The 23,534-nt window shown below is 48.8% G+C and overlaps 1 protein-coding gene across 4 annotated transcripts in view; it reads right to left on the bottom strand.

Moving 5' to 3' along the window:
* The window catches only part of RNF24 (ring finger protein 24), a 33,564-nt gene that overhangs the window by 2,220 nt on the left and 7,810 nt on the right, over window positions 1-23,534 (bottom strand). For 2 of the 4 annotated variants that reach the window (XM_037387638.1, XM_037387610.1), the window contains exons 2-6: window positions 21,730-21,811; window positions 11,171-11,320; window positions 4,623-4,665; window positions 3,572-3,613; window positions 523-602 (exon numbers count right to left, since the gene is read on the bottom strand). In XM_037387638.1, coding sequence (XP_037243535.1) covers window positions 523-602; window positions 3,572-3,613; window positions 4,623-4,665; window positions 11,171-11,313 — 308 coding nt within the window. In that variant the 5' untranslated portion in view covers window positions 11,314-11,320; window positions 21,730-21,811. Of the gene's footprint in view, window positions 1-522; window positions 603-3,571; window positions 3,614-4,622; window positions 4,666-11,170; window positions 11,321-16,756; window positions 16,928-21,729; window positions 21,812-23,534 lie in introns of those variants that run through there. The other 2 variants (XM_037387628.1, XM_037387618.1) reach the window with 2 other exon arrangements.

Below are 23,534 nucleotides of genomic sequence, written 5' to 3'. Positions count from 1 at the left end.
ATTTTTTTTTTTTTTTTTCATAGAATCATGGAGTGAGTTGGAAGGGGCCCGTGAGGACAACCGTGGCCAGCTCCTCACTCAGCACAGGGCAACCTACAAGCTAAACCCCACAGCCGGGAGCGCCGCCCAAACGCCTCCTGCCCACCGACAGCCCTGCGGCCGTGGCCACTTCCCTGGGGAGCTGGCTGCAGTGGTTCTCAGTGCCTATTTTATAAATATATATATAAATGTTATATATGCAGATATATACACACACACACGCAGATATAAATATACATTCTGGAATATATGAAGTATGTGTGTGTATGTATATATAAAATTAAGTGGTTTGCCAGTCCACGACTGGACTTTTGCTGCTCCAAACACAAATCCATCCAATGAGGGGCTTTTAGCTGCAATTCCCCTCCTTCCCCTGGAACTGGGGTGGGAATAAACCCTGGGTGAGGAGCAGCACTACTAGACCTCCGGGGCTCGCCAGGCAGTCAGGGTGGCCCAGCTGCAGCCCCCCCATTGCCCACTCACTTTCTGTGGAAGGCATGTTTGCAGGGACAGATCCCCAGCTCGTCCTTGGGTTTGAACTCCTCCAGGCAAACGGCGCAGATCTGAAAGGAGAGGTGGAGAGAAACAGCAGTCAGCAGCAGGGGAGCACTTTTTTCGCACATACAAATGACACAAACATCTCTGAACCAGCCAAAACCCTCCCCCCCAAAAAAAGAAAAACCCCTGCCCCTAAGCGATGCCCTCAGCCAGCTTCCATCTCCCCAGTGCTTGCCTTGTCCCACCCTTGGTTGGGGGAACGAAGGGCAATTTGGCTTCTGATGCCAGCAAGGATACACGGGGAGTGGGGAGAGAAACCCTCCCCGTGCTACAGGGAAAGCAAACCCCTCTTTTGCTACAAACCCCCTGTTTTGACCAAGCAGCTGCTTTTTATTTTTGCCCCTCCCCGCCCCCCCCCCCATCCCCTGCCGCCGTGCTGGAAGGTTTCTGCATTGCAGCGGTGTGGCATCACCCCCAGGGCCTTCCCAGGCTTCACTGCCCGGCCTTTGGGCTTTGGGATCGGGCTTCAGGATCACAGCCTGAGGCTCGGGTCTCCCTTTCCTGATGGAGGGGACCCCGAAGCAACAGCCACAAGCCTGGGATGTGTTTTGATGTGCCATAAGGCTTTAGGGTGCAGGGGGATGGATCCACGCTGCTGCTTGACCCCTGGGACTGAACTGCATCCGTAGGGATAACTCTGGGAAGAGGAAAAGGCAAAGGGCGCATGTGTCTCCCAGGGCCGGGAAGGTTGGCTGTTTTCCCTGCAGGAAAGAGACCCAGCCAAAATCTGCTTCCCTCATACTGCTGGCTTTTCCTGACCCACTTTGGATAATCCTGGGGATTTTGGATATTCCCAGCTGCTTTTCACAGCCTCCCCGGCCTGGGAGTCTCTGGCAGTCTGAAACAAGGGCCAGCCCTGCTGCCAAAAGCCCTTGAGATGAGGCAGGTGGCTGGCAAGCACCATGGGAGGCTCCCGGCTTTCCTGGGGATGTGGTGCCCATCGATACTTCCCAAAGCTTGTTGGAGACTTTTATCGAGCAAGCAAACACTGGTGCAGCTGCTCAGGCCAGCCCCGGAGGAATGCGCCCATCCCGAGCTCCGTGAAAGCCTGGCAGAGGTGGCGTGATGGAAAAAAGGGGAAAACCAAAGCCTGAAGCACGGGGCTGAAGAGCTAGATGGGCACCTTCCCCTCTGCAAGGCTCCAGGAAGCCCTGGCAGCCGCCCCACGATGTTGCAAAATCCGCCCCCCGCGTTCTGCTTTCCAGAAGCGCTTACTGTAAATACCCAAATCCAAATGCCCAAAAAGGGATGTTTCAGAGCGAGCTGGAGCAGAACTCTTCCAGCCCTTCCCAAATCCCAGGGAAAGGCTCGAGCTGCTCTGCCCCCTTCCCTGAAAGCATCTGGGCTGGGAGAGCTGCACAGAGCTGGGAACCGAGGAGATGGGGGAGGACAGCAAAGGGTTATCGCTGCCATTCGGGCTCTGGCACACTCCCAAGTCCCTCCTGCAACAAGCTTCTCACACCAGGAAGTGCTTTTAAGTCTGTGTGACAGTAAAAAACCCCACTGCAGGTCAATGTAATGTGAGTGGATCAGAGACAGGGGCCTGAAGCACAGACTCCATCCCTCCTGCCCTAGGAATTTAGCTCCTGCACTGCGGGGAGCGGAGGGTGAGGATGAAACGTGGGACACGTTGCTCTCCTCAGGGAATTAAAACCAAAAAAAAGCAGCTTATAAACAAATGGAGCTGGTATTTAACAGCTGAGTGGACTCGTGTCTGGGATGCAGGTAGGCATTTTTGTGGTTATTAGGGGAAAGGAATCCAGCCCACGTTTGAAGCATGGCTCCAGCAGATTCCTGCTCAGTTTCAGCACAAAAAATGGTCCATAAATAGGGATGCTAAGCCCCAAAGCAGCCTGGAAACCTGCAGAGAACCTCAAGGGGCAGGTAGGTGGAGGTGGATTAGGATAACATTGTTACTCTGAGCCACATTTCAGCCTCCTCTCAACCCGTTAACACAGAGGGACCCAGCACAGAGCCACTGCTGTGCCCAACACTGCTGGCACAACTCCCCCTGCGAAGGTTAAATGCAAAGTCCACCGGGGCTTTGCTTTACAGCTGCTGCAGACTCTGCCCCCCTCCCGACCCTGAGAAGAAAGCCCTCTGTTTTGGGGACTGCAAAAAGTGGTTTTAATTCTTAATGTGTCCAAGCAGACATGCCTTTGCCTGCCTCTTCCAGCCAGCTCTTCTCTGCAAAGCTGCAAACCTGGAGCGTGAGGGGTAGAAGCTGGGGGAACGTGTTTATCTTTGATTTCAATTAAATTTCAGCAGAGTTTACTCTGCCCAAGTAACGCGGCTGGCAGAGATATGCTAGATATCGTCACGCTCTGATGGCGGCAAGGCTGAGCGGGGCTGGAGGGGACAGAACCATCAAGGGACACTGTTTATACATGGCCCAGCCTGTCTCTGCCTCCCTTTTTATCCACAGCTTTTTACTGCAGTGATAATAATAATGCAATAAATAATAAAAATAACCACACAGCAAACAATAATAATACAGTAAAAGCTAAAGGGGGCCCAGGAGGAGGAGGGAGATGGTTTAATCCAGACCTCCTCTGCAGATGTGCTTTTACTGGCTGCATTAACAAGCAGTTAGACTTACTGGAAGAGTAAAGCAGCGTCAGGAGCTGCTGCTAACCTGCCCTGGCCACATTCCCTCAAAAAGCAGAGCCAAGGCCAGGGCATCCTGGCTCGGGTCCAGCCCTGCCACCCTGCCCAGGCACTGCCAACACCCCACGCTGCGCCCAGGCACTCCCAACCCGGGACAAAGGTTTCAGGGTGCTCCGTTTCTCCAAGGAGAAGTAAAGCAGTTGTGCTTTCCTGATTTCCAAAGCACACCTAGCTGTGTGTTTTGCTCCCGATGGGAGTTAAACTGGAGATTTTGCACCCTCCTACCATCCTCCATCCCCTCTCCAGTGCGAGGAAGAAGAGGGTGAGGGAGTCTGCTGCTATGCTACTGCCCCAGGGACATACTCACCTCATGTAGGTTCAGCTCCTTCACCTTTTCCTTGAGTATAACCTGTAAAACAAGAGTGCCAGGGGTCAGGACACAGCTTCTGCCATGAGCGTCCGCAGGAAAAATCTCCATAAAGAGGGATTCCATTTAGCATCCCAGTAGACATGGAAACCCCCAGTAAACCCGTCACAGCCAGGGAGCACATCACATCTTCACCCCTGCACAGGAACAGGGGGAAGGCAGCACTGGCACAGCTGTAACCACTAACACGAGGACCAAATCCAGGAGGTCTCCTCCCAGATTTAAACCTCCTGGGCTCCCACACTCTGCAACAAGCTCCTCCACTGACATCTGCCACTTTATTTTCAGTCCATGCAGGCTAAACACCTGGAGAGGGCTACAAACCCAGGACGACCTGGTATCAGCCCATCTCCACCCAGTTTCCTGCTCAAATGACACATCAGAGACAGAAAAATTATACAAGCCCTGGAGAAAATGGGACGTTGAAGCAGCAACCTGAACTGACCTCTTGGTCGTGTTTATTTTAATACAAGGCACTGGCATGTGTGGGAGCGTGCAGAAAACAGCTGGGTTTGCCAAGGTGTCGTGGAGGTGCTCCCTACGAGAGGTCCACATGAGAGCCCCATGGCTGCGGGTGGTTCAGAGCAGCCGGGTCCAACCCAGGGAGCAGATCTGGACCCCACAAAACATCATTTAATTGCTGGGGAAGCAATGGTGTTACAGCTCACCAGCTGGAAATAAGCTGAGGGTTTGAAGAGGTTCCCAGTTGAGGTGTGTCAGAGATGTCCCCACTGCTCAGGGACCTCATCTGAAAATGCAGAGACCTGCAGACTAACAGGTGAGAGATGCTCCCAGGATGCCCAGCTGGTAGAAAAACATTAAATCAGCAGGGACAGAGGTTTGTCTGGGTGTTACAATTTCTCTTCACAAAGACCAAAATGCTCCCCAGGAGAAGAACAGTACAAGGAAATTCGATGGAGTGACTACTCCAATGTGTATTCAGCACTAAGCAGAAGGGAAGAAGCTGACAACTGACTGCGTATCATCTCACCTGTTTGTAGGCGTAAAGCTCTTTGTGTGCTTGATGTCTGAGCCTGCAATCGAAACACAGAGAAACATTAATTCAGGCAAAAAATCAGGATTACTGTAATATCTCCAGGTTTCATTTCCTTCCTTTCCAGATTTAATCATTTTTTTACAAAAAAAATTTCATTTCAGAAATGAGTATGGCCACATGAAACTATATATTTAAGCAACAGCCAGCTTTCCGTGTAGCTGGGAAGGCAACACCTCCATCCAGAAGCACACAACTGCCTCCCCTTTTCCTCTTTTGTCTTCCCTCATTTTCCACACAGACAGCACCTGCACCGTTAAGACCAGCAAAAACTGTTGAGTAAATCACGCGCTGCCACAAATACCCTCAGTTTCCAGCCAGTTCTGCTGCTAACAATTTCTAGACTGGACGTGGCGCCTTTTTCCAAGCGATAGGTATTCAGAGCCAAGGAAAACTCCACTCACATCCGAGTGATGACAGGGATAGAGACCTCCCGGCTCAGAGGTTTCCCACCAAAGCCCCCATCCTGCTGCTTGGGAGATGCTGGGTTCCTCAAACACAGCTTTATCTTCAGTTATGAGATCAATTGTGCTGCTTCTGCCTCCCAAACTCTTCGGAAGAAGCATTCAACAAGAGGCCACCCTTCTGGTTGAGCAAGCAAAGGACAGCTATTTATCCGAAGGTAACACCAGAGCAGAAAGCTTTGGCAGAGAAGCAACCAGACGTCTTCCATCTCTCGCCTCCTATCACACAGGGCAATTTAATAACCAGAGATAACAAGCTGCCAAAACCCGCAGGAGAACAAACGTGCATCTTGGGATTTTGGGGGGGGTTTGGGGTTTTTTTTCCTAATCAGGAGAGCAGACGGGGGTGTGCTACATTAAGGCACAGGTTGACAAGACTACACAATCACCCAGGGCACTCCCTGCCCCAGGGAAGCAGCCAGGGCCACAGCCAATGCAGCAAAATCAGGATTATAAACTGCATAAGATGGCTCCCCGCCCCGCTTTCAAAGCACTCTGCTCAGCATAATTTTGGGGGTTTTGGGTGGTCTTTTTTCCCCAACAGCATCCATTCCTGGAGCAAATCAAGGGACAGAGATGGAGGGGATGAACCTGTTGCAAAAATGCCTGCTGCTGTGGGAACTCCATCCAGTGGCAGCAGGAATTTGAGGCCACAAGCAAAGGGCCAGTCCCGGCCCCTCCCTCTCCAGCCTCCCCTTCTCCGGGAGGCATGGGTGGGAGCATTTTTCCCCATTCCTGGGGACTGAACAAAACAGCAAACATAAAACCATCACATCCCTCCATATTATTAATAAAACGTAATTCCACAGCAGAAAAAACAGCAGCCCATTTCCCGCAGCCCGCCAGAGCGCTCTGCAGGAATCAGCTGGCTGGAGAAGCCGAATATGCTCCTAAAATAAATACATTTTTAAAAAACTAACTGAAATGGCTTTTCATTACAAGACACGGCATTTAGCAAAGCGCTCCGAAAACGCAAGAGGGAAGTCATCAAGGCTAAAGAGCTGGCCAAGGACTTCTAATAAGATGTCAGTGTGTGTCTGCAGGGCTTGGACAGCCACAGGAATGTTTTCCCCAGCCAGCCTTGAGTGTGATTTCAGATGGGAAACCCCCTCGCCTGTAATTTCACTTTGAAAATATTCTGGGAGCTGTCTCAAACCCGGGCTGTTTCATTCTGAGCTCTCAGGGGCTTCCTGATCCCATAAGGCTGCAGCGAGTAAGTTATAAAAATAGGATGTAAAAATACATCCCTATCCTTTTTGCTCAAAAATACTCCAAAAAAACGTGGGCCTTAAAAGTCAAGGAATGGGTAAAAATGCACCTTAACGCAGCAGACAGAGTGGCAAGTAAGTCAGCAGCTCCTGAGCCCCAAATTTAGAGCCATCCCTCCTCCTCTAATAATGCTGCCTGGCAGGGAACCTGCCTGCAGAGCCACGGATAAAACTGCAGCAGGCAGGAAGGAGAAGGCTGGGGTCGCATGCCTCCACCAACGACCTGAGCAGAAACACGAGCAGAAGATGCACGAACAATAGAGAAAACAGGATGAAACCAGCCCAATCCGCAGGGATCCTGGTGGCTGGGAAACTGGTTATGAAACACAGATGGGGCAAAGCTAGATGCACGGCTGGAGACCACATACAGGGGGAAAAACTCCCCCAGCACAGGAAAAAGCATCTGTCTTATGGAGAACCGAGCAGCCACCAAAGCCACTGGAGGGAAGGTGTCGCGCAGAACAAGCCCAAGCGTCTGGGGACGCGGTGGTGGCATCTGGACCAGCAATGGCGAAGAAGCAACCACCTGGCCATGGATCTGCGCAGCTCCACGCTGTCAGAGCACGGATGCTACAATGCCATGGGCTAGTGCTGAGCTACAAGGGGAGACTTTGCCAAAATAAACATCGCCCTGAAGGTTATGGGGAACAGCACGAGCACATCTGGTCCTGAGGTGTGCAAGCTCAGTCTGCTCCTCCACGCTTTCCTTTCAAAGCCAGGATTCCTGGGCCAGATGGATGCTGGGTGGACCTAGGGCAGCTGTCGTAACGAGACCCCAGATCCTGGCAGACGTTATTCCCCGTCGAGCCCAGGGCTTCATCCATCTCGTGTCAAGAGCTGTGACTCCGGAGGAATTTCTGGCAGATGGCTGATTCAGATAAGGGACCACACAGCATCTTAAAAGCCAGCGCATGGCTGGAGATCGTGTGTGCACGCGCATGCCATCACCCATCCCTGAATTTAATAACCACCTCTCGTGGATTTTGTGATCTCTTCCCAAGTTTTCCATGCCTCCCACAAGAAAGGGAGTACTCTGTTTCTCCGGGTGACTCCGAATCATCTATAGCAAGCGAACCATGGGAATGAAATGCAGAGGAAACAATTTTTTGCAGGATTACCTCCAAGATCTGCTTATTTGACACTTCACAGCAGAAAGTGTAGAAACTGGTACCGACTCTGGCTCATTGCCCCATCACTGCATCACTCTCCCAGCCTGGCTGGGCTCCTTGGGCGCTCCAAACCCAACTGCAGCATTTGATCCTGGCAGGTCTGAATGCAGAAAGAAAGAGCCCTGTAAAAAAGGGCTTTTGAAGGGCTCTGTACCCTGTGCCTCCCGTAGACTTTAAGCCACTCTAGTCTGGGCAGAGATGAGCCCTGCATAACCCACGGCAAAGCACGGGTATAGAGGATGCTGTGGCGTTTACCCAGGGTGAGCGTGCCTTCCATTTAAACCACGTGGAAAGCATAGCATCGCTCAGCTCAGTGTCCTTCTGAACTGAGTTTTATGGGACCGAAGGCAACACAAGGTTATTACTTTCATTAATTCAGCAGAGATCAGAAACAAATCACTGCCTGCAAAATTTCATTTCCTTTTTCTTTCCCCCTTTTTTTTTCTTCTTATTTTCCCAAGTAGAGGCAGCATCCATGAGGGTAGGACCTGTGCTTTGTAGTGGAGTGGTTTGCGGCGGCAGAAAAATTGAAGATTCGCCTGGACTGCGCACAGAGAGCACTGCTCTTTGCTTTGTTTGTGGCTGAAATGCCTATCGGACTCCGTTTTGAGCCAACCTGATGAAAAATGTCACTTCTTCCTCCCATCAGAGAGGGCAGCACACTCTCTATTCACACAGTTGCGAAGCGCAGCCCAGGTGCTCTCCTCCCCTGGTGCATCCTTCATTTAATGCCACCAACTCTCTGATGAGGGGGAGACACACCAGATACTGGCTCTTCTTCGCTCTGGATGCCTCCCCAGCTGGGGATGCCGAGGAGGACAGCACAGGATGCTCTGATCTGGAGCAGGTGATGAGAACCAGGGATGGTGTCAGGAGTTCCACTTGGTATTTGCCAAATATTTGCAGATGTGCAAGTCATGAGAGAGGAGGGAGAGGGAGAGAATGGGCTGTGTGTTGCTTCTCCACCTAAGCAGGACGTGGGGAAAGCCATGAGCTGCTGTTACCCGCAAATAATCCCCACAGGTGCAAGCAGAGCCCTGGAGCTCCCGAGGGGACCTTCTTTGCCCAGACCCCTCTGCCTTGGGTCTGTTTCTCTGTGACGCCACTGTTTGATCCATGCTGCATCTGCTTGTTAAATTAACAACCCTCTTTTATACAGCCTCCAGATGTAATTCCATTAAAGTCATGCATGTCATTGCAGAAAGGGTTAGAAACATGGGGGTAATCCAGGAGGCTTTAGCACCTGGTATGGGAGGGGGGAAAATTCAGTTTAGATTCAGTATCTTACTTTGTACACCAAATCTTCCTGCCACAGGGCTATGGGTATTTGCTTGTTATGCAGCCAGGCACCAGTAACGCTTCGGTGTTTAACAGCACTGAAGGGGAGTGACATGGGAAATCTTTCCTGGAATGATCATTTGCAATGCTCTGCACTTGCAGGCATGTGGTCCTCTCGTCCTGCTGTCCACCTGCAAGGCTCTCCAAACCACGCTGAAGCTTCAAGCTTTTATACCCCACGCAAGCTGAGATTACACGGCAGCTCCAAAGGAGGTGGGTACTCCTGGGGCGCATCCGCACAGCTAAAACCCGTGGCACAGAGAAACCCTCCCAAACAGGGGCTGGAGATTCCTGTTTGGCTGTTTTGCCAATGATAGAGCTGGGGGTGGTGGTTTGAAGAGCAATTCATAGAGTCTCCATAGAGTTTAGGGCTATAAAGGGATCATTAGATGATCTAATCCAACCTCCCATCTATCATAGGGTGTTAAATAGCACTTCGTTACTCCCGGGAATGGGAGCCAGTACGTCTCATCCAGAAAGGTCCTCTGTCTTGATTTAAAGACATGAAGAGACAGAGGACTTGCCACTTCTTTTTCTGGCTTATTTCACCAGTTACTCAGCCTCCCTCTTACAACACACCTCCAGCTTCTAAATTTAAAGATTTTCTGGCTTGATCTTCCAGACATTACTACTTGTTATTTCTTCTTTGGGGCGGAACACACCCAGCAAGACCTGGTGCCCAGAAAAATACTCTGAAGGTCCAAAAGGCTCTTCATTTTGCAAGCGAGCCATATAGATTCAAGCTCAATCTGGGCAAAACACATCCTTGATCCTTCTGAGCACCATTTGTCTATTTTTTTTATTTTTGCATCCCCTCCCACAGGCAACCCAGCTAAAATGCAAACGCTGAACACAGATGCAATACCCCAGCACAGGCCTTGTTAACATCGAGCACCGAGATACAAATTGCCTGGTCAGGGATGACCTCTCGATCTGTTTCTGCCTTGTTTGCCAGGGAGGACAGATGTGTCGCACCTTCAAACACCCTCTTCTTGTACATAACTGTGGGCAAAAGTGAAGATTTGATGTCCAGGCAGCCCCAGTCACCCCTGGGTAAGACTGGGTTTGGGCTCACTTGCAAGTTTTACAAGGTTTTGCTTCATACAGAGTTGAAAATAGGTGATAATTATCAAATATTTAGAAGGCGACACTGAAATCTTGCTTCCCTGGTCTGCAAAAGTAGGACAAAACATCTTCAACACCCTCTGGGTAGTAAACCTGGTGGGACTGGCTGCTGTGAGCCAGACAGATGCAGCCTCTGTGGTGCAAGAAGAGACCTGACACCTGCCTTACAGGTACAGAGGGATGTACAGCTAGCAGGGAACTGGGGCCATCTGAAAAGCCAGAGGTCGTGGAAAGGGGATGGAAAAGCTCTTCTGCAACTTGGCAGAACTCTGGGCCTGTGGGATTTCAGCAGCCACTGCTGGCAGAGCGATGCCCTCCACTCCCAGCCACAGGGAGAGGCACAGCCAGCCCTGCATCCCAGGCTATCAGCACAACTGGCCCCCATCGCTGCCTCAATTCCCAGGCACCGTTTTTCCCCACTTGCCTCTTGCTCTCCCTCCGGCAGGAAGAGTTCCTCCTCTCAATTAGTGGCCTGACTCTCTCCTCAATGGCCCATAAAATAATTAGAACAAGTCCCAAACTAGAACAACCTTTAACCCCCCTGTCCCACTCCCATCGTTCAGATTAACAAGGCAACTCTGCATCATTAATCTCTAAACTGTGCTGTTGAATGAGCAATTTGTGTACAATAACGAACAGAGCAGGTATTAAACATTTCTTATGCACACAGTACACAAGTTACTCATTAAAGAGGAAAACGTGTTGAAACATTAAGCAGAAAGCAGGAACCATAAAACATCCCTTTCCAGTCTTTTTGAGAAGCCAACTACATTTTCATGCCTGTTTGAGCACACATATAAATGTATCTCCCATTTTTAAAGCGGATAATGTAATTGCCTTGCTCCAAGATACTCTGGGCAGCCAGCGTTCAGTACTCACTGCGTACGCACCGGGTCTATTAGCTCTATTAGGGATGAATGTTGGATCTGACACTACATGGCTGAGCAAATTCTTTGATGATGAGGGAAAGTTAAATCACTTTGGGGATCACATCAGGCTGGCATGAGATGCATTGCGCGATGACAAGGTGATGCCATCCTCTTTTGGGGATGGAGGGATCAGCAACAGGCTCAGTCTGAACCAGGGCAGCTCTTGAAAGCGGCCAGGAAACACTCCCTTACCTGATCAAGTAGCAACAGAAGAGCAAACTGAGGATGAAGACGAAGATGGCCGTGCCGAAAACCACGATGTATATGTTGAGAGGCAGGTTCTGGAACCCGATGTTCGGCATCCTGAAACTGTAATGCTGGAAGTCCGAGCTCATGGGTAGGCTGCAGAGACAGGGAGAAAACAGATGGATGTGAGGCTCCTTCGGCAGCACGGGATGCCCTTTGGAGACGAACGGTCCTTCCAAAGGCAGGCAGAGGGGAAGAAGAGGGAAGCAAGCAGTGCTGCCTTCTCGCTTGCCATCCCCCGGGGTGAAGGCATCCTTTCCTGAAATCGAGCCCCCTGCTCAGCAACCCTGAAAACAAAGCAGGGCTGGATCAGCCAGGGCTGGGATTTTTCTTCTCCCGCTGTGAGCTTCTCCTCCAGCTATTTTCCCCTCTTCCTTACACACGTCATCCTTCAAGTTAAATGCTGTATCAGATGGGTGGTGGGGATTTGCATCCAAGCAGCGCCAGCTGCAGCCGATGTCCCCCAAACCTCTAATTTCATTAGTTAGGCCAAATACTAAAAGCAGCCAGAAAGCCTTGTAGCAAGGCAGGTTTTCTTCCCTTCCCCTCCTGCGGTTTCTGAGCCAGATTCCTCATTCCGTACAAATCCTCCCTCTAAAACCATTGAGCATGCACGTGAACCGGCGCAGGTTCAACACACTCCCCACACATCCCCGGCAGAAAGGAGAGGACAAGGACATTCCGATGCCATACGGCAGCACTGCCAAGAAATTATAGGGGCTGTAAAAAGAGACTTGGTTTGGTTTTTTTCCATGTGAGATCTGGGTTTGGTTGTTTAAAGGCATTTTTGCAGGTTTCAAGTTTACTTCTCAGTACAACCCCAGGCTGCTCCCCGCAGCAGCAAAACCCCAAAGCACCCGTGAGTGGCATCCAAGAGGAAGATGCAACGATTTTGGCCGTCGACATAACCACATCTCAGACGTGTGACCAAAACCTCCCTGCCTTCAGTCAGACCCAATTGAAACACGAGCAGCTGCCCGGGATAACGACTTCAGTGTATCATCTCTCCCATGATTTTAGTTTTATGATTCATCGCACGGGACACTGATATTTTACAATAGCTCTTAACAGGGTATTTTTCAGGAGTCAGGCAGAAAACCAGCCTGATGTTTCTGTATCACCATATAAACCCTTTTGCTGCTGTTAATGCTTAAACCCCTTAACTGGAAAGCACATATTTACTATCTCTTATTATTATTCCTTTCTATTGCAATCATTCTCTGAGCCACTCACCCTTGAATGATCACAACTGTCTCTGGCCGGGCATAAAGTTCACCCACCCCCAGCTTAGAAAAGGAAGTTAAAAAACATGCCTTTTTTTCCTTTTGGCCCACAGGAGAGGGCTGGATGCAGCGTGCAATTCAGTTTCACAGGGAAAGTACCTGCAGTCTGAACCCCATTTCCCAAATAAAATTACTGAGGAATAACAAAATCCTCCCCCAGATTGGCGAGTTTTCAATGGTGCATTAATTGCACAGCTCCCAGTTTTGCATGGGATGAGAAGATCTTGGGGAAACTGCGGGATCTGAACCCAAACGCATTGGGGAAGGATGCTCCAAAAATCAAAGCATCCTCTGAATGCCCTGCTCCTCCAAGCAGCATCCTTGCTCCCGCATCTCCTTTTCTCCTTCAGACCCCTTTCACACCAAACCCCCTGGGGCTTTCCTCTGTCCTCCCATCACATACACATTGCTCAGGTAGATATACATTGCATGCTCCCCAGCTGCTAGGCAGGGAGCAGACTCACCTTTCATCCCGGCTGCTTTGCCAGCACTAGCCCCTCGCCTGCACCCTCCTCACGCCCCTTGCTGAAGGCAGCATCTCTGGCAGTGCCAAACGCCCACCCGAGATCCTCCTTGCTTTCAGTTTCCTCGGCTCGCTGGAAGTTTCGAGGCAATTTCTGGTAAAGCCTGGATTTGATTAAAGCCTCCAGAGACGAACACGCATGTTCAGAAACTCTCCCAGCCAATGTGGAAATGCTACAGGAGCTCGGGGAGCTGGCACACGCGCTGCGAGCACTGGTGGGGATGGGATTTTACAGCACAGCAACCACCCGGCAGCTTACAGTCCTCCAGCAATGCTTGCTCTGCTCAGCTGAGCTGTTTTGCTTTGCAAATAAATTTTAAAAAGCCAAAACCAGCCCCCAAACCTTTGTTCCCAGCTCTGGCAGTTAATACACAGCTCAGAGTTACTGCACAGGGTTGGGTCTGATTCTCATCTCCATGCCGTTTGCTGAGTCAAAGGGATTTTAGACGGTTCAGGTTCAGGGGCTCTCCCCTTGGTCACGCTCACGCGACCGAGGCTGTTTTGGCTGGAGGACGAGGCTCCAGTTGCCCCTGCTCGCACTTAGGTTTGTGCTGGTATTAGTGTTGGCCAAGGTTGGCTGCCTTCAGCTCCTCAACCACCCAAGAGAAAGTCAAACATCCTCCATCCAGGCAAGTTTCAGGTGAGCTTTTCCAAAAGAGAGACCACTCTTTGAGAAGAGGCAACAAAACCACCCAGCACTGGACTATTATTTTTCTTCCCTTTACAACTCCTTTAACTCTTCTTACCAGAGCTGGGGGCTTCGGTTCAGCTCTCCCACCAGGAGATGCCTCAGCGGACCGAGCACAAAAGCAGAGATGGTGGGTAAGAAAGATCCAGGCTGCATTTAGGGCAGCAAATCTCACTGAGCCAGAAAAACTCCTTACGGCTGTGTCCAGCCCAGCTGTACAGCTCCTCCACCAGTCCCCATGACTATGCCCACAGCTACAAACCATCACAGCCCCCAGCAACGAAACAGTCAGTAGAAATGGAGCTCCCTCCCACCAACAGCATCCTACTCTCTTCTTCCAACAGCACTACTTCCCTAATATTTTGCCCCAAAAGGATGTCACCAATGCAGCCACGACCTACCTGCTGGCCATACTGCAGGGGCTCAGCCTCCTGGGGACACTTCAGTCCCCTACGGTGCAAGTCCAGCGAGTCCCACCACCAGATTCATCCAACCCCTGTGCGAAATAACCTTCTCCACATAGGAACCACCTGGTCCTCCCTCCCTCCTGCTGCAACAGCTAAGAAACGTTATGGCAAAAACATGGAGCTCAGAGGTAAAAAATATTTTAGCCTGCACAGGATCCAGGAAACTGTTAACTTTAAAAGACTTCACTGAAATCAGATGATTTTAAGCAGCCACGCTTTGGGGCTGGGATTTTTTTGTTGGTTTGTTGGGGTGGTTTTTTTGGAGTTGGGGGGGAGGAACTGTATTTTAATCTAGTTCAGATTTGTGAGAATGCAGCCAAAAGAAATAAAAAAGAAGCTGTAAAAAAGGATAAAAAGTTTCTGGTGCAGAACAAAAGCCTCCCTGTTGCTCTCGCTGTGGGCAAGGCATTTCAAAGCAGGCAGATACCCCTCCTGGGGCACCCACCGCCCCTGGGATGGGGGGCATGAGCTGCCTGGAGAAAAGGGGGTTGATACTGCAGAAACCTTACAGAGGGGAGGATTTCCCTGGGGCTGGATGAGACTGTCTCTGTGGCATGAGGATATCAAGGTCTGGGGGGAACACACTGACTTGCTCCTTGTCTGTACAATGAAGCTGCCACGATGGCAGAGACAAAGCATAGAATGCCTGATGCCCATCTCTGCCTAGGTTTCTGACTGCATCTGGGTCCATTGGGTTTTTATGTCCTCGCAGAGCGTGAGGTCATGGGGAGAGGACTGCTAAACATCGAGAGCTAGGGAGGATGTCTGCTGGCCAGCAGCACTCAGGACAAAAGAAATAAGTTTGCTAAAGAAAGATAAACCTTGTGAAAGAGTGGGAAGAAAAAGCCCTGAACCAGGAAAGTCCTATGAGAGTCTGAAGGGTTGGCTGGAAGAAAATGGTTTCAGTGCACATAAAAAAAAAATTTAAATATATACGTGCATATACATGCATGCATATTTCTTTGCATATTTATATATATAGTATATGTAATACATGGCAAATAAAATTATCTTTGACTAAAGGAAAGGAGAAAAAAATCTTATTTTCCCAGGCCGCAGCATGGAGGCAACTAAAGGGTGACTATTTAACAATTTAACAGCTTGCAAAAATAAAAAGGAATGGCAGTGTCCTCGCGATAGGGCCACATGCAGGCAGCACCACAAAGCAGGACAACCCGAGCTCTGTGCCTCCTCCTTCATTACACCCTCCAATGAATCAGCCACGCAGGGCTGAGCACATCCCCATTTCTTCAACAACTACAAAAATGAGCTTTAATTAAAAGCCAAGTTACAGTTAATGGCATATCAAGAAGTCAGGAAGTGAAGTGTTACAGGTCAGCATTAGCTCGCTGGCTTCGCAGTGCTTTGATTACAAGTTGGGCTGTTAAAGGCAAACCTAAATAAGCCACCTAGCCGAATTAATCCCTATTATAATCATAGCAAGCACTTAATGCGCTTAATAAGTGGGGCCAACCTCTTACCCAGAGCTTTCATTAGGAGATCTCAAAAGAATTAATAAAGGAGGCAATTAACTTCTTACAGGTAGAGAAACTGAGGCAGGGAGGAGCAGAGCGAGGCAGGAGAGTCACAGTCTATGAGGCTGGAATATGACACCAGGGATGCTGCTAGTCTGATGTAGGTGATGCCATGAGCACCACTCATGGGCTGAGAGCCGCAATTGTTTTGTTTCCTGCTGCTTTGCTGCATGGATTTGAACTGTGTGCTCCTTCTCTGGGTTTTACTTATTAAAAGGAGTGTGCACTTTTTTTAAAAAAAATTGTTATTATTTATTTATAATACCAGTGCATAAAGGGGCCACACGAGCGCTGTGCATCGTACCTAAATATAGCCCATGTGCTGGATGGAAGGGTGGTTTCTGCCTCTGCTGCCATAAATAAAAACCCATTTTCAGAGGGATTTACCTTATGTTTTCGAGATGAACAACTTCCTCCACAGGGATTCAAAGCAAACCCAGGACAGTCTGAACCTCCTGAACCATTAACTAAGGAAACTGGATGGAGCTGGTGGTCTGTGCCCCTGCAGCACCCCACTGGCGAAGCCAATACAACTCCAGGAAATACTGAGCTTTAAAAACTCAACAAAGCCAGACACACACAGGTTCCTGTCGCCCAGTCGAAGCCATGAACCTCAGGGAAAAGAAAATGCTAAGCCGTGGCAAAAATCCAAGTTGAAATATTTTATCAATGGGAAAGTTTTCAAGCAGGCGTGAATGACATCTCCAGTTTCAAAGGCGCTACGCAAGCCCACAACCTGTTTTATACAGGTTTAACCAAAATGGTTATTAACTCGGCTGAAAGTTAAACTGTGAGCAGCTGACAAGACCTTTCTGAAATATCCCAAGTTGTACTGCGAAGCAGGGTATTCTTCCATGCAATGAATCCACAACATAAAAGTTATTTAATGGGTATGACTAATGGGATAATATTTATTAAAAAAAAAAAATTAAAAAATTGCCAGGGTTAAAAAAGTAGCAACAGATGCCTGCTTTTAACTTGCAAGCATACACACACACCCCCCTTGTGAACCCCAAAAGAAAAGCGAAGCCCTGACCTCAAGCAGCTGGAAGGAATTTCCTTCAGCTCCACCTCTGGAGCCGGTCCAGCGTGAGGATCTGCACCGCGGCAGTCGGAAAATCACAAGCAGCTGCAGAGCCAGCCCCCAAAACCAGCACCGCTGTTGCCCGAGAGATGCGGAGATGCCACAAGGCTGCATCGCCTTCGCCTGGGATGGAACAGGAGGGAAATCTCAGCGCTGCTCCAGCTGGTAGCAACGTCCTTTGCCATTCAAAACCAGGGGACAACAGAACTGAGAGTGGGGGGAAAACAACCAAAGTCTCGTCATGCTGCAATTTTAGTTGGGCTATGATGCTACTATAGGGATGGTGTCAGTCCACAGCCTGGCCACATCCAGTGCTGGCTCTGAGCATCCAACGGGACCCACCTCCTTCACCACAAAAAACAACAGCGAACAGAGGAGAAGCATGAGCAATCTCGCATGGCTCAGCAGCATTATTGCTTAGTGGGATTAATAACGGAGCAGCGGAGTGTGCCAGGAATGGAGAGCATCCCAACAGGTCCCTCACATCCCTGACACCGCATGGCAGAGCTGCACTGAGATCCAGCAAAGCTCATCTGGAGCAATGCTGTGCCGTGGCTGGGGAACAGAGGAAACTTTTGGGTGTCAAGAACAAAACCTGTTTATTTGACCCATTTCCGCTGTGTGCAGGTTTTGAGGGTGGTGGTGGATTTTTGCTGCATGCCTGGACAACCAAGAAACCAAACTGACCTCCAACCAAGAACCACTTGGAACCTTTGATCCCTTCCCCCAAGAGTGAATCCAATGCTTTTTTTGAATAGGAATCAGGAAATTTCCTGGCAGTGATCCCTGGCTGGCTGACACCAAGCACAAAACCTTAACCCTCTCCACTGTCTTCGGGCAGGGGGACATAGGCAGAGCAACGTGGCAATGCGATGAAGCAATCAGCCACTGGAAAAAAACCAGAAAAGTCTTTATAATGAAAGGAATACCCAGCAGCGCAACTGGTACCACTGCAATTTTCATGAAGTGCTTTTGATTCTGGACAGTTTAACAGAATAATGATCCCACAACCTTAATACCAAGGAGCACCTTTAAACACGAAAATGTTTTTGCTACTATTGGCAGAGAAACATGTGGAAAATAGGTCAGCTGCAGCTCCCATCGCTGAGTTTAAAGTCAAGTGCTTTCACCCAGTGTTGTCGGGAAGGCAAACCAGAGGTTTGCTCAGGGCTGATTTCACAAGTTTCAGGAAAAAAAGGCAAAAATAAACGGGGGTGGGGGTGGGAGAAATCAACAGTGCTTTTTAATCAGGTCTGCAGGAGGGGGGAAGTGGAGGTTGGAGGAGAGCCCTGCTTGGGCTCCCATCAGATCACAGAAATAAGAAATGGAGATCACTTATCAGGAGGGTTTGAAGCGGAGTCAGTAGTTTCCCTGCTTTGAAATGTGCACACTAGCTGCTCAAGTATGGTTCAGTTTGCTTCTCGGGGATGAAATAACACTTGAGGAATCTTTTCCCTTTGGCCCTGGGGATTTTTAATATTTTTTTCCCCCCTTTTCTGGGCACACAGCTCCATCCCAGATCCAACATCATGACCCACTGAGCTCACTCCTCCTCCTGAAAGCATGGTGGGAAAGGACGCACTGCTGCCTTGTCCTGCCCCCAGCCCCCTTGATACTCACAGCAGTGAGGGCAGAAGGCAGCAGCCCCCAGGACCCTGTGCAGGGTCACAGTGATGGGACCATATCACGCCATCCCTGCCTGCTGCTGTGGTGCTTGACAGAGCAGCATCACCCCATACCATACAGCTCAGGTGCTAAAACATTTAATAACACAGCATGTTATTAAATATGGGTGTATTTTAGCTGAAGCAAAGCACCGAAGTTACACACCACTGTAGGGTGGGCAGCTTTACACTAAACGTTGCAGTCTCCCCGCCCCTATTGCTCAATTTGGTGGAAATGATCTTCCGCTTTCATCTGCAGTTGTATTTCCTCATGTGCAAGAGTTTTCCCCAATTAGCAGGTTCTTTGGGGAAAGACAATTGGAAACCCTGTAAGAAACTCTCAGCCTATGCTGCTGAAGGGCTGGACCAGAGAACTTGGTGTTAAAAGCTTCAGGGAATTTGCAAATTCCTGGGTGAGGACACTGAGAGCCACTGGGGGCTCCCAAAATATCACATCTGGAAGAAAAATAATATTGCTTTGATCAAGTTGTCTTCAGGCAGAACAAAAGCAAATTGTTTTCTGCAGAGCAGAAGAGCAACCAGCCTTCTCTGCTCTTTCATATTGACAGGCAGATGGACTAAATGACCTCCTGAAACCCTTTTCCCCATTTCCTAAGCTCCTTTAATTGGGTGGGTGGTGCGGCACGCGGGAAATAAAATAAATCAGTGCAACACCCAGGGATCAATAATCCCTACAAAATCCTCCTGGAGGTAGGCACCCTGTGCTGGCAATGGGAATTGCAGCTGCTAGCAGGCATCCTATAAAGGCAATAAGAGGAGCCAAGCATAAACTGGGATGCAGGAAAGCACAATGCTCTCGTTTACCCTAAATAAGGTTGCTAGGTTATGGATTTTTTTGAGGGGGGGCATAATCTGAAAGGGCATCCAGATGGCTGTAAAGCCTTGCGGTGGAAAAGCAGCATGAGGCCATAGAGGGAAGAATTCCTCTTTATGTTGCTGATGTCTGCTCCCAGATCCTGGATTTCAGTCCCCAGGAATGCTCTCCACAGACCCTTTTAACTGCACCATTTATATTTGTGGTAAAAATTAAAGAGAAGAGGGAATTGAATGCAGAAGAGTGTAAAAGCTGGTGTCTGGATACCAGAAAAAAAAAAAGTCACTAAAATCCTGCAGAGGAGCCGTCCCCCAAAGCCCACGTTGGTTGTGCAAGGTTTGTATTTTAAGAAGCTGACAGCATTATAAAGCCTTCAGGAAAACCCAAACAAACTCCAACCTCAGCCTGCTGGGAATTTACACTAATGCCACGTCACTGTTGTTTGCTGTTTTCCTAATGCTTACAGAAAAATGAGCTGCGCAGTCAGTCTTCCCTTCCTCTGGTTTTAACAGAAGTACTGGGTTTTGAAGGAGTAATTTTTTTCTATCATTCCTTCTCCTCTGCTAACAGAGACTAGGAAGATTTTGCAATGCTTCAGAGTCCAGCAAAAATACCTCCCCGAGCCATATGGATACGGGGGACAAAACACTTCACTATCAGCATAAGCAAAGGGGGCTGCAAGGATCGCAAACCCCTCAAAATTTAGTTGGAAATGGAAAACCCCAGAGTTGTGTAGTCAAGCTAGGTGCTTGATGGAGATAAGCATGCATAAACCCAACATATACATCTCCTTCTCTGTCACACAGAGTCGCAGCACTGAAGGCAATGCCATGGGATACCTTCCTTCTCTCCTGTTCTGCCTGGCAACATGGCCTAACCTTAGTGGGATGGAGAAAGCCAGGGGACCTGAAAATTCAGGGGTACCCACACCCTGGGAGTCTGTAACCACGAGGTAATGGATAGGCATCTGTGAATTTTCAGCATTACCTACCCACACACCTCCTCTGCCCAAGGATGTTGCTTCTTATACAGGTTTCTCATAAACTGAGCCCTAAATAAGTAAAACTCCAAGTTACAGGCATGCTGCTGATGCAGGACTCACTTTTTTTATAAAAAAACCCACAAAACAACTTTTGAGAGTGTTACTTGAAGTTGGCATTTTTCTTGCAGCTGACGGCACAATACGGCTAAATATTTTCTGACTGCTTCAAGGCTACTGGGGCCTCCTTGGGAAGCGAAGCTAAAAAACACCAATGCGACTTTCATGCGTGTAATAGTTTGCTGTCAGTTCTTTACAAATTCCTGGGCACTGAATCGCTTACTAGAAGGCAAAATACATGAGTGGCACTAACAAGTCGGCTTGGCAACAGGCAGACAGGCTGCCTTGAGTGTCTTTTTAAAGGTCAAGAGAGCACATGATGCCTGAGAGCCCGGGCATTCGGTTTTCATTATGAGTTAAAGATATTTGCAGCGAGTCTGGTTATTAAATTGCCACCTCACACCAGCCAGTCACACATCTTTTAAAACCAATCTTTAAAGCCAAGACCTGCCCTTCCTCAAATATCATTATCCCTCTTTCAACCCACTCCTACCTTTCCCCACCTCCACCAAAACAGTGGCATTTGAGGGGAAAACCCGTGTTGAGATGTAACGCAAGGAAAGTTCCCACCACCGCAAAGATTTTTGGGTAGTGCTGCCGAGAAGCATCATTGAAATTCAGTGGGAGAAGCTGGTTTTCCTCCGCTCCGCGGGGGCTGCCATGTTAAATCACATTTGGATTCACAGTACAAGGCTGCTAAAACACCACCGCAGCGCCTATTGGCACATTTCAATGAAAACGCTGTGGCCTCATTAGTATAGTGGAAATTATGAGCTTGTCTTTGTATATATTTAAAAGCTTGCCTCTGAAAGTATATTGGGTCAGGGCCAGAAATTCCTGGCTTGGAGCTCCTACCACTCGGCAGTTCAGGATTGCTTTGCTCACACAGGTCAAACGACCATGCAGCCATCGACCCGAGAGAAAAGGCATTTAAAAAATACCCTACAGGGAAAGGCACAGGGCAGTATTGCAAGAGAAAGCAGAGCAACGGGGTTTGAACTAAACCTTCCTCCACATTAGCTCCATCCATGGTTTCCCTTACAAGCCAGTTAGTGATCATGTCCTAATGAAAGTGCAGGTTATAACTAAGAGGATGCAGGAATGTGGGGTGCGTGGAGTTTCATCCCGCTCCCATCACTCCTTACAGCCAGGGTGAGAGCATCCCATCAACCCAGAAGCGCCTCTGGGGATGGACCATGAAAGTCTGAATCCTTTGCAATAAGGGGCAACCTCATGAAATAACCTTGTTTTCAGGATCTGGTCAACTCAATATGCGATTTTACAAGTCTCTAATCAAGCAAAACTTTTGGGTCAGCTCCCTACTTACCCGCACGGGTGCCGCAATGCAGCCAAGCCACGCAAACCCAACGTATCTGCTGAACGGCTACTGCGGTTTGCTGCCAGGGATGCTGGAAAAAAAGAAAAAAAATCCCTAATATTGCACAAAAATCCAGAGCGAGGAAGGGACAGGATGAAGATATTGGTTTTAAATGCTTTGTTTCACAAAGGCTCCTATAAATTGGTTCAGCTTTTAGTAACAGCACAGAGATCCCCTTTTAAAACACGGCGATGACGTTACATGGCATAGAGAGAAAAGGAGGAGGGAAAAAAAAAAAAAGGCTCGGCTAATCCTTGCAATTTTATAAGCATCTGAGACACTAATCCGTTGATCTCATTGAAAAGGATTAGAATTACTCTCTCACCAGTAAATTTAAGAAGTTTTCTACCAGATGTAAACAAAAGCGGAGAACAGCCTGCAGAGATGGCTGCCACACAGTGAGTCCTTGCCGAGAAATCCTCACCAGAGCTGGTTTTGGGGTGGAAAAGGGGAATTTCTATCCCAGCGCCATGGAGGGTTGTCTGGAGTGATGCCGGTATCTGAGGCAAGCCCAGTCAGCTTGCCCAGCTGCAGCCAAAAGGCAGGATCCTGCCCCAGGCGAACATCCCACAGGGGCATCACAACCCATTTTGGGGTCCCACTGTTACTGGAATGATGCTCCAGATTTTAAAAAAAAAAAAACAAAAAACCACACAACACCACATAAAACCTCCAACTTGTTCTGCGCTGGCTAAGGAAAACAGTATTTTAATAGTAAGGAAAAAAGAGCGCAAACTTTTAAGCAGCAAATTGGATAACTCACACAAAACCCAAGTTTTGCACAGCTTTACAGCAACCTTCATCACACAGCTTTGAGGCAAGGACCCAAATTACTAAATATATAAATATAACATGGCATCCTTGTGTAAACAGTCTGGCACCTGCTGCTACATTTGTAATGAATAATTCGTAATATTAGGAATAAATTATTTGATTTAGAAGATGAAGCAGGCAACGTACAACCTAGTTTTTGATACCAACCACCGTTTGTTCCCAAGTTCAATGTCCTGGCTCTTAAGAGAAGCATTAACAGCTGAAATAAATCAAAACCTAAAGGGGGCTTCAGGCAAAAAAGATTCAGGTGATCCTTTGGTGAGGATAAGCCACTTCAGTTAGAAAACAAAAGTTTTCTAACGAAGAAAGCAAACTTTTCTTAGTGCTTGCTTCTTTCCTCTTTAAAATGCCATGCAAAAAGGAAACCTGATGGGATTTAAGCTTCAGCCTCAGCTTAAACCAGAGCTCTAATCTTAAAGACACTTTTGGAGGCGCTTGATGGGACAGGAGCAGTACCTCTCTTCTCCAGCCCATTTTAATGGGGTACCACTTTTTTTTTTTTTTTTTTTTTTCCTCTTTAGGCACAGAAAAATTTTCTTTTGGCTTTGGGAAAACACGTTGCATCCCCGTGCAGCCCATCTCCTAATGCTGCAACACTCCCACTCCCAGCTTTAGAGTCCAAGGCTCCTCCATACTGGAATAAACCACCCAGCACCGGGCTTGCCTCCAGCCCCATTCCTATAACATGGCTGCAACACATCCCAGGCCTTTGCCATCACCACTGACTCACTCCTGCTGCTGCATCAATGGCAGATGCATGGGGAAGGCGCTGCAGGAGATGCAAGAGAAGACGCTGCAGCTGATGCGAGGCGGGGAAGACACAAGGGGGAAGTCTCAAGGGTAGTCAGGAGCACACAACAACTGAGTGTCCCCCAGACAAAGCCACAGCTGAGGAAATGATGCATTTTTTCTGCTTTTAC

The sequence above is a fragment of the Falco rusticolus genome, chromosome 1 (assembly GCF_015220075.1).
Source record: "Falco rusticolus isolate bFalRus1 chromosome 1, bFalRus1.pri, whole genome shotgun sequence".
NCBI classification, from domain to species: Eukaryota; Metazoa; Chordata; class Aves; order Falconiformes; family Falconidae; genus Falco; species Falco rusticolus.
Note: the sequence above shows the minus strand (reverse complement) of the source record. Positions and strands in the feature narration are given on the sequence as shown.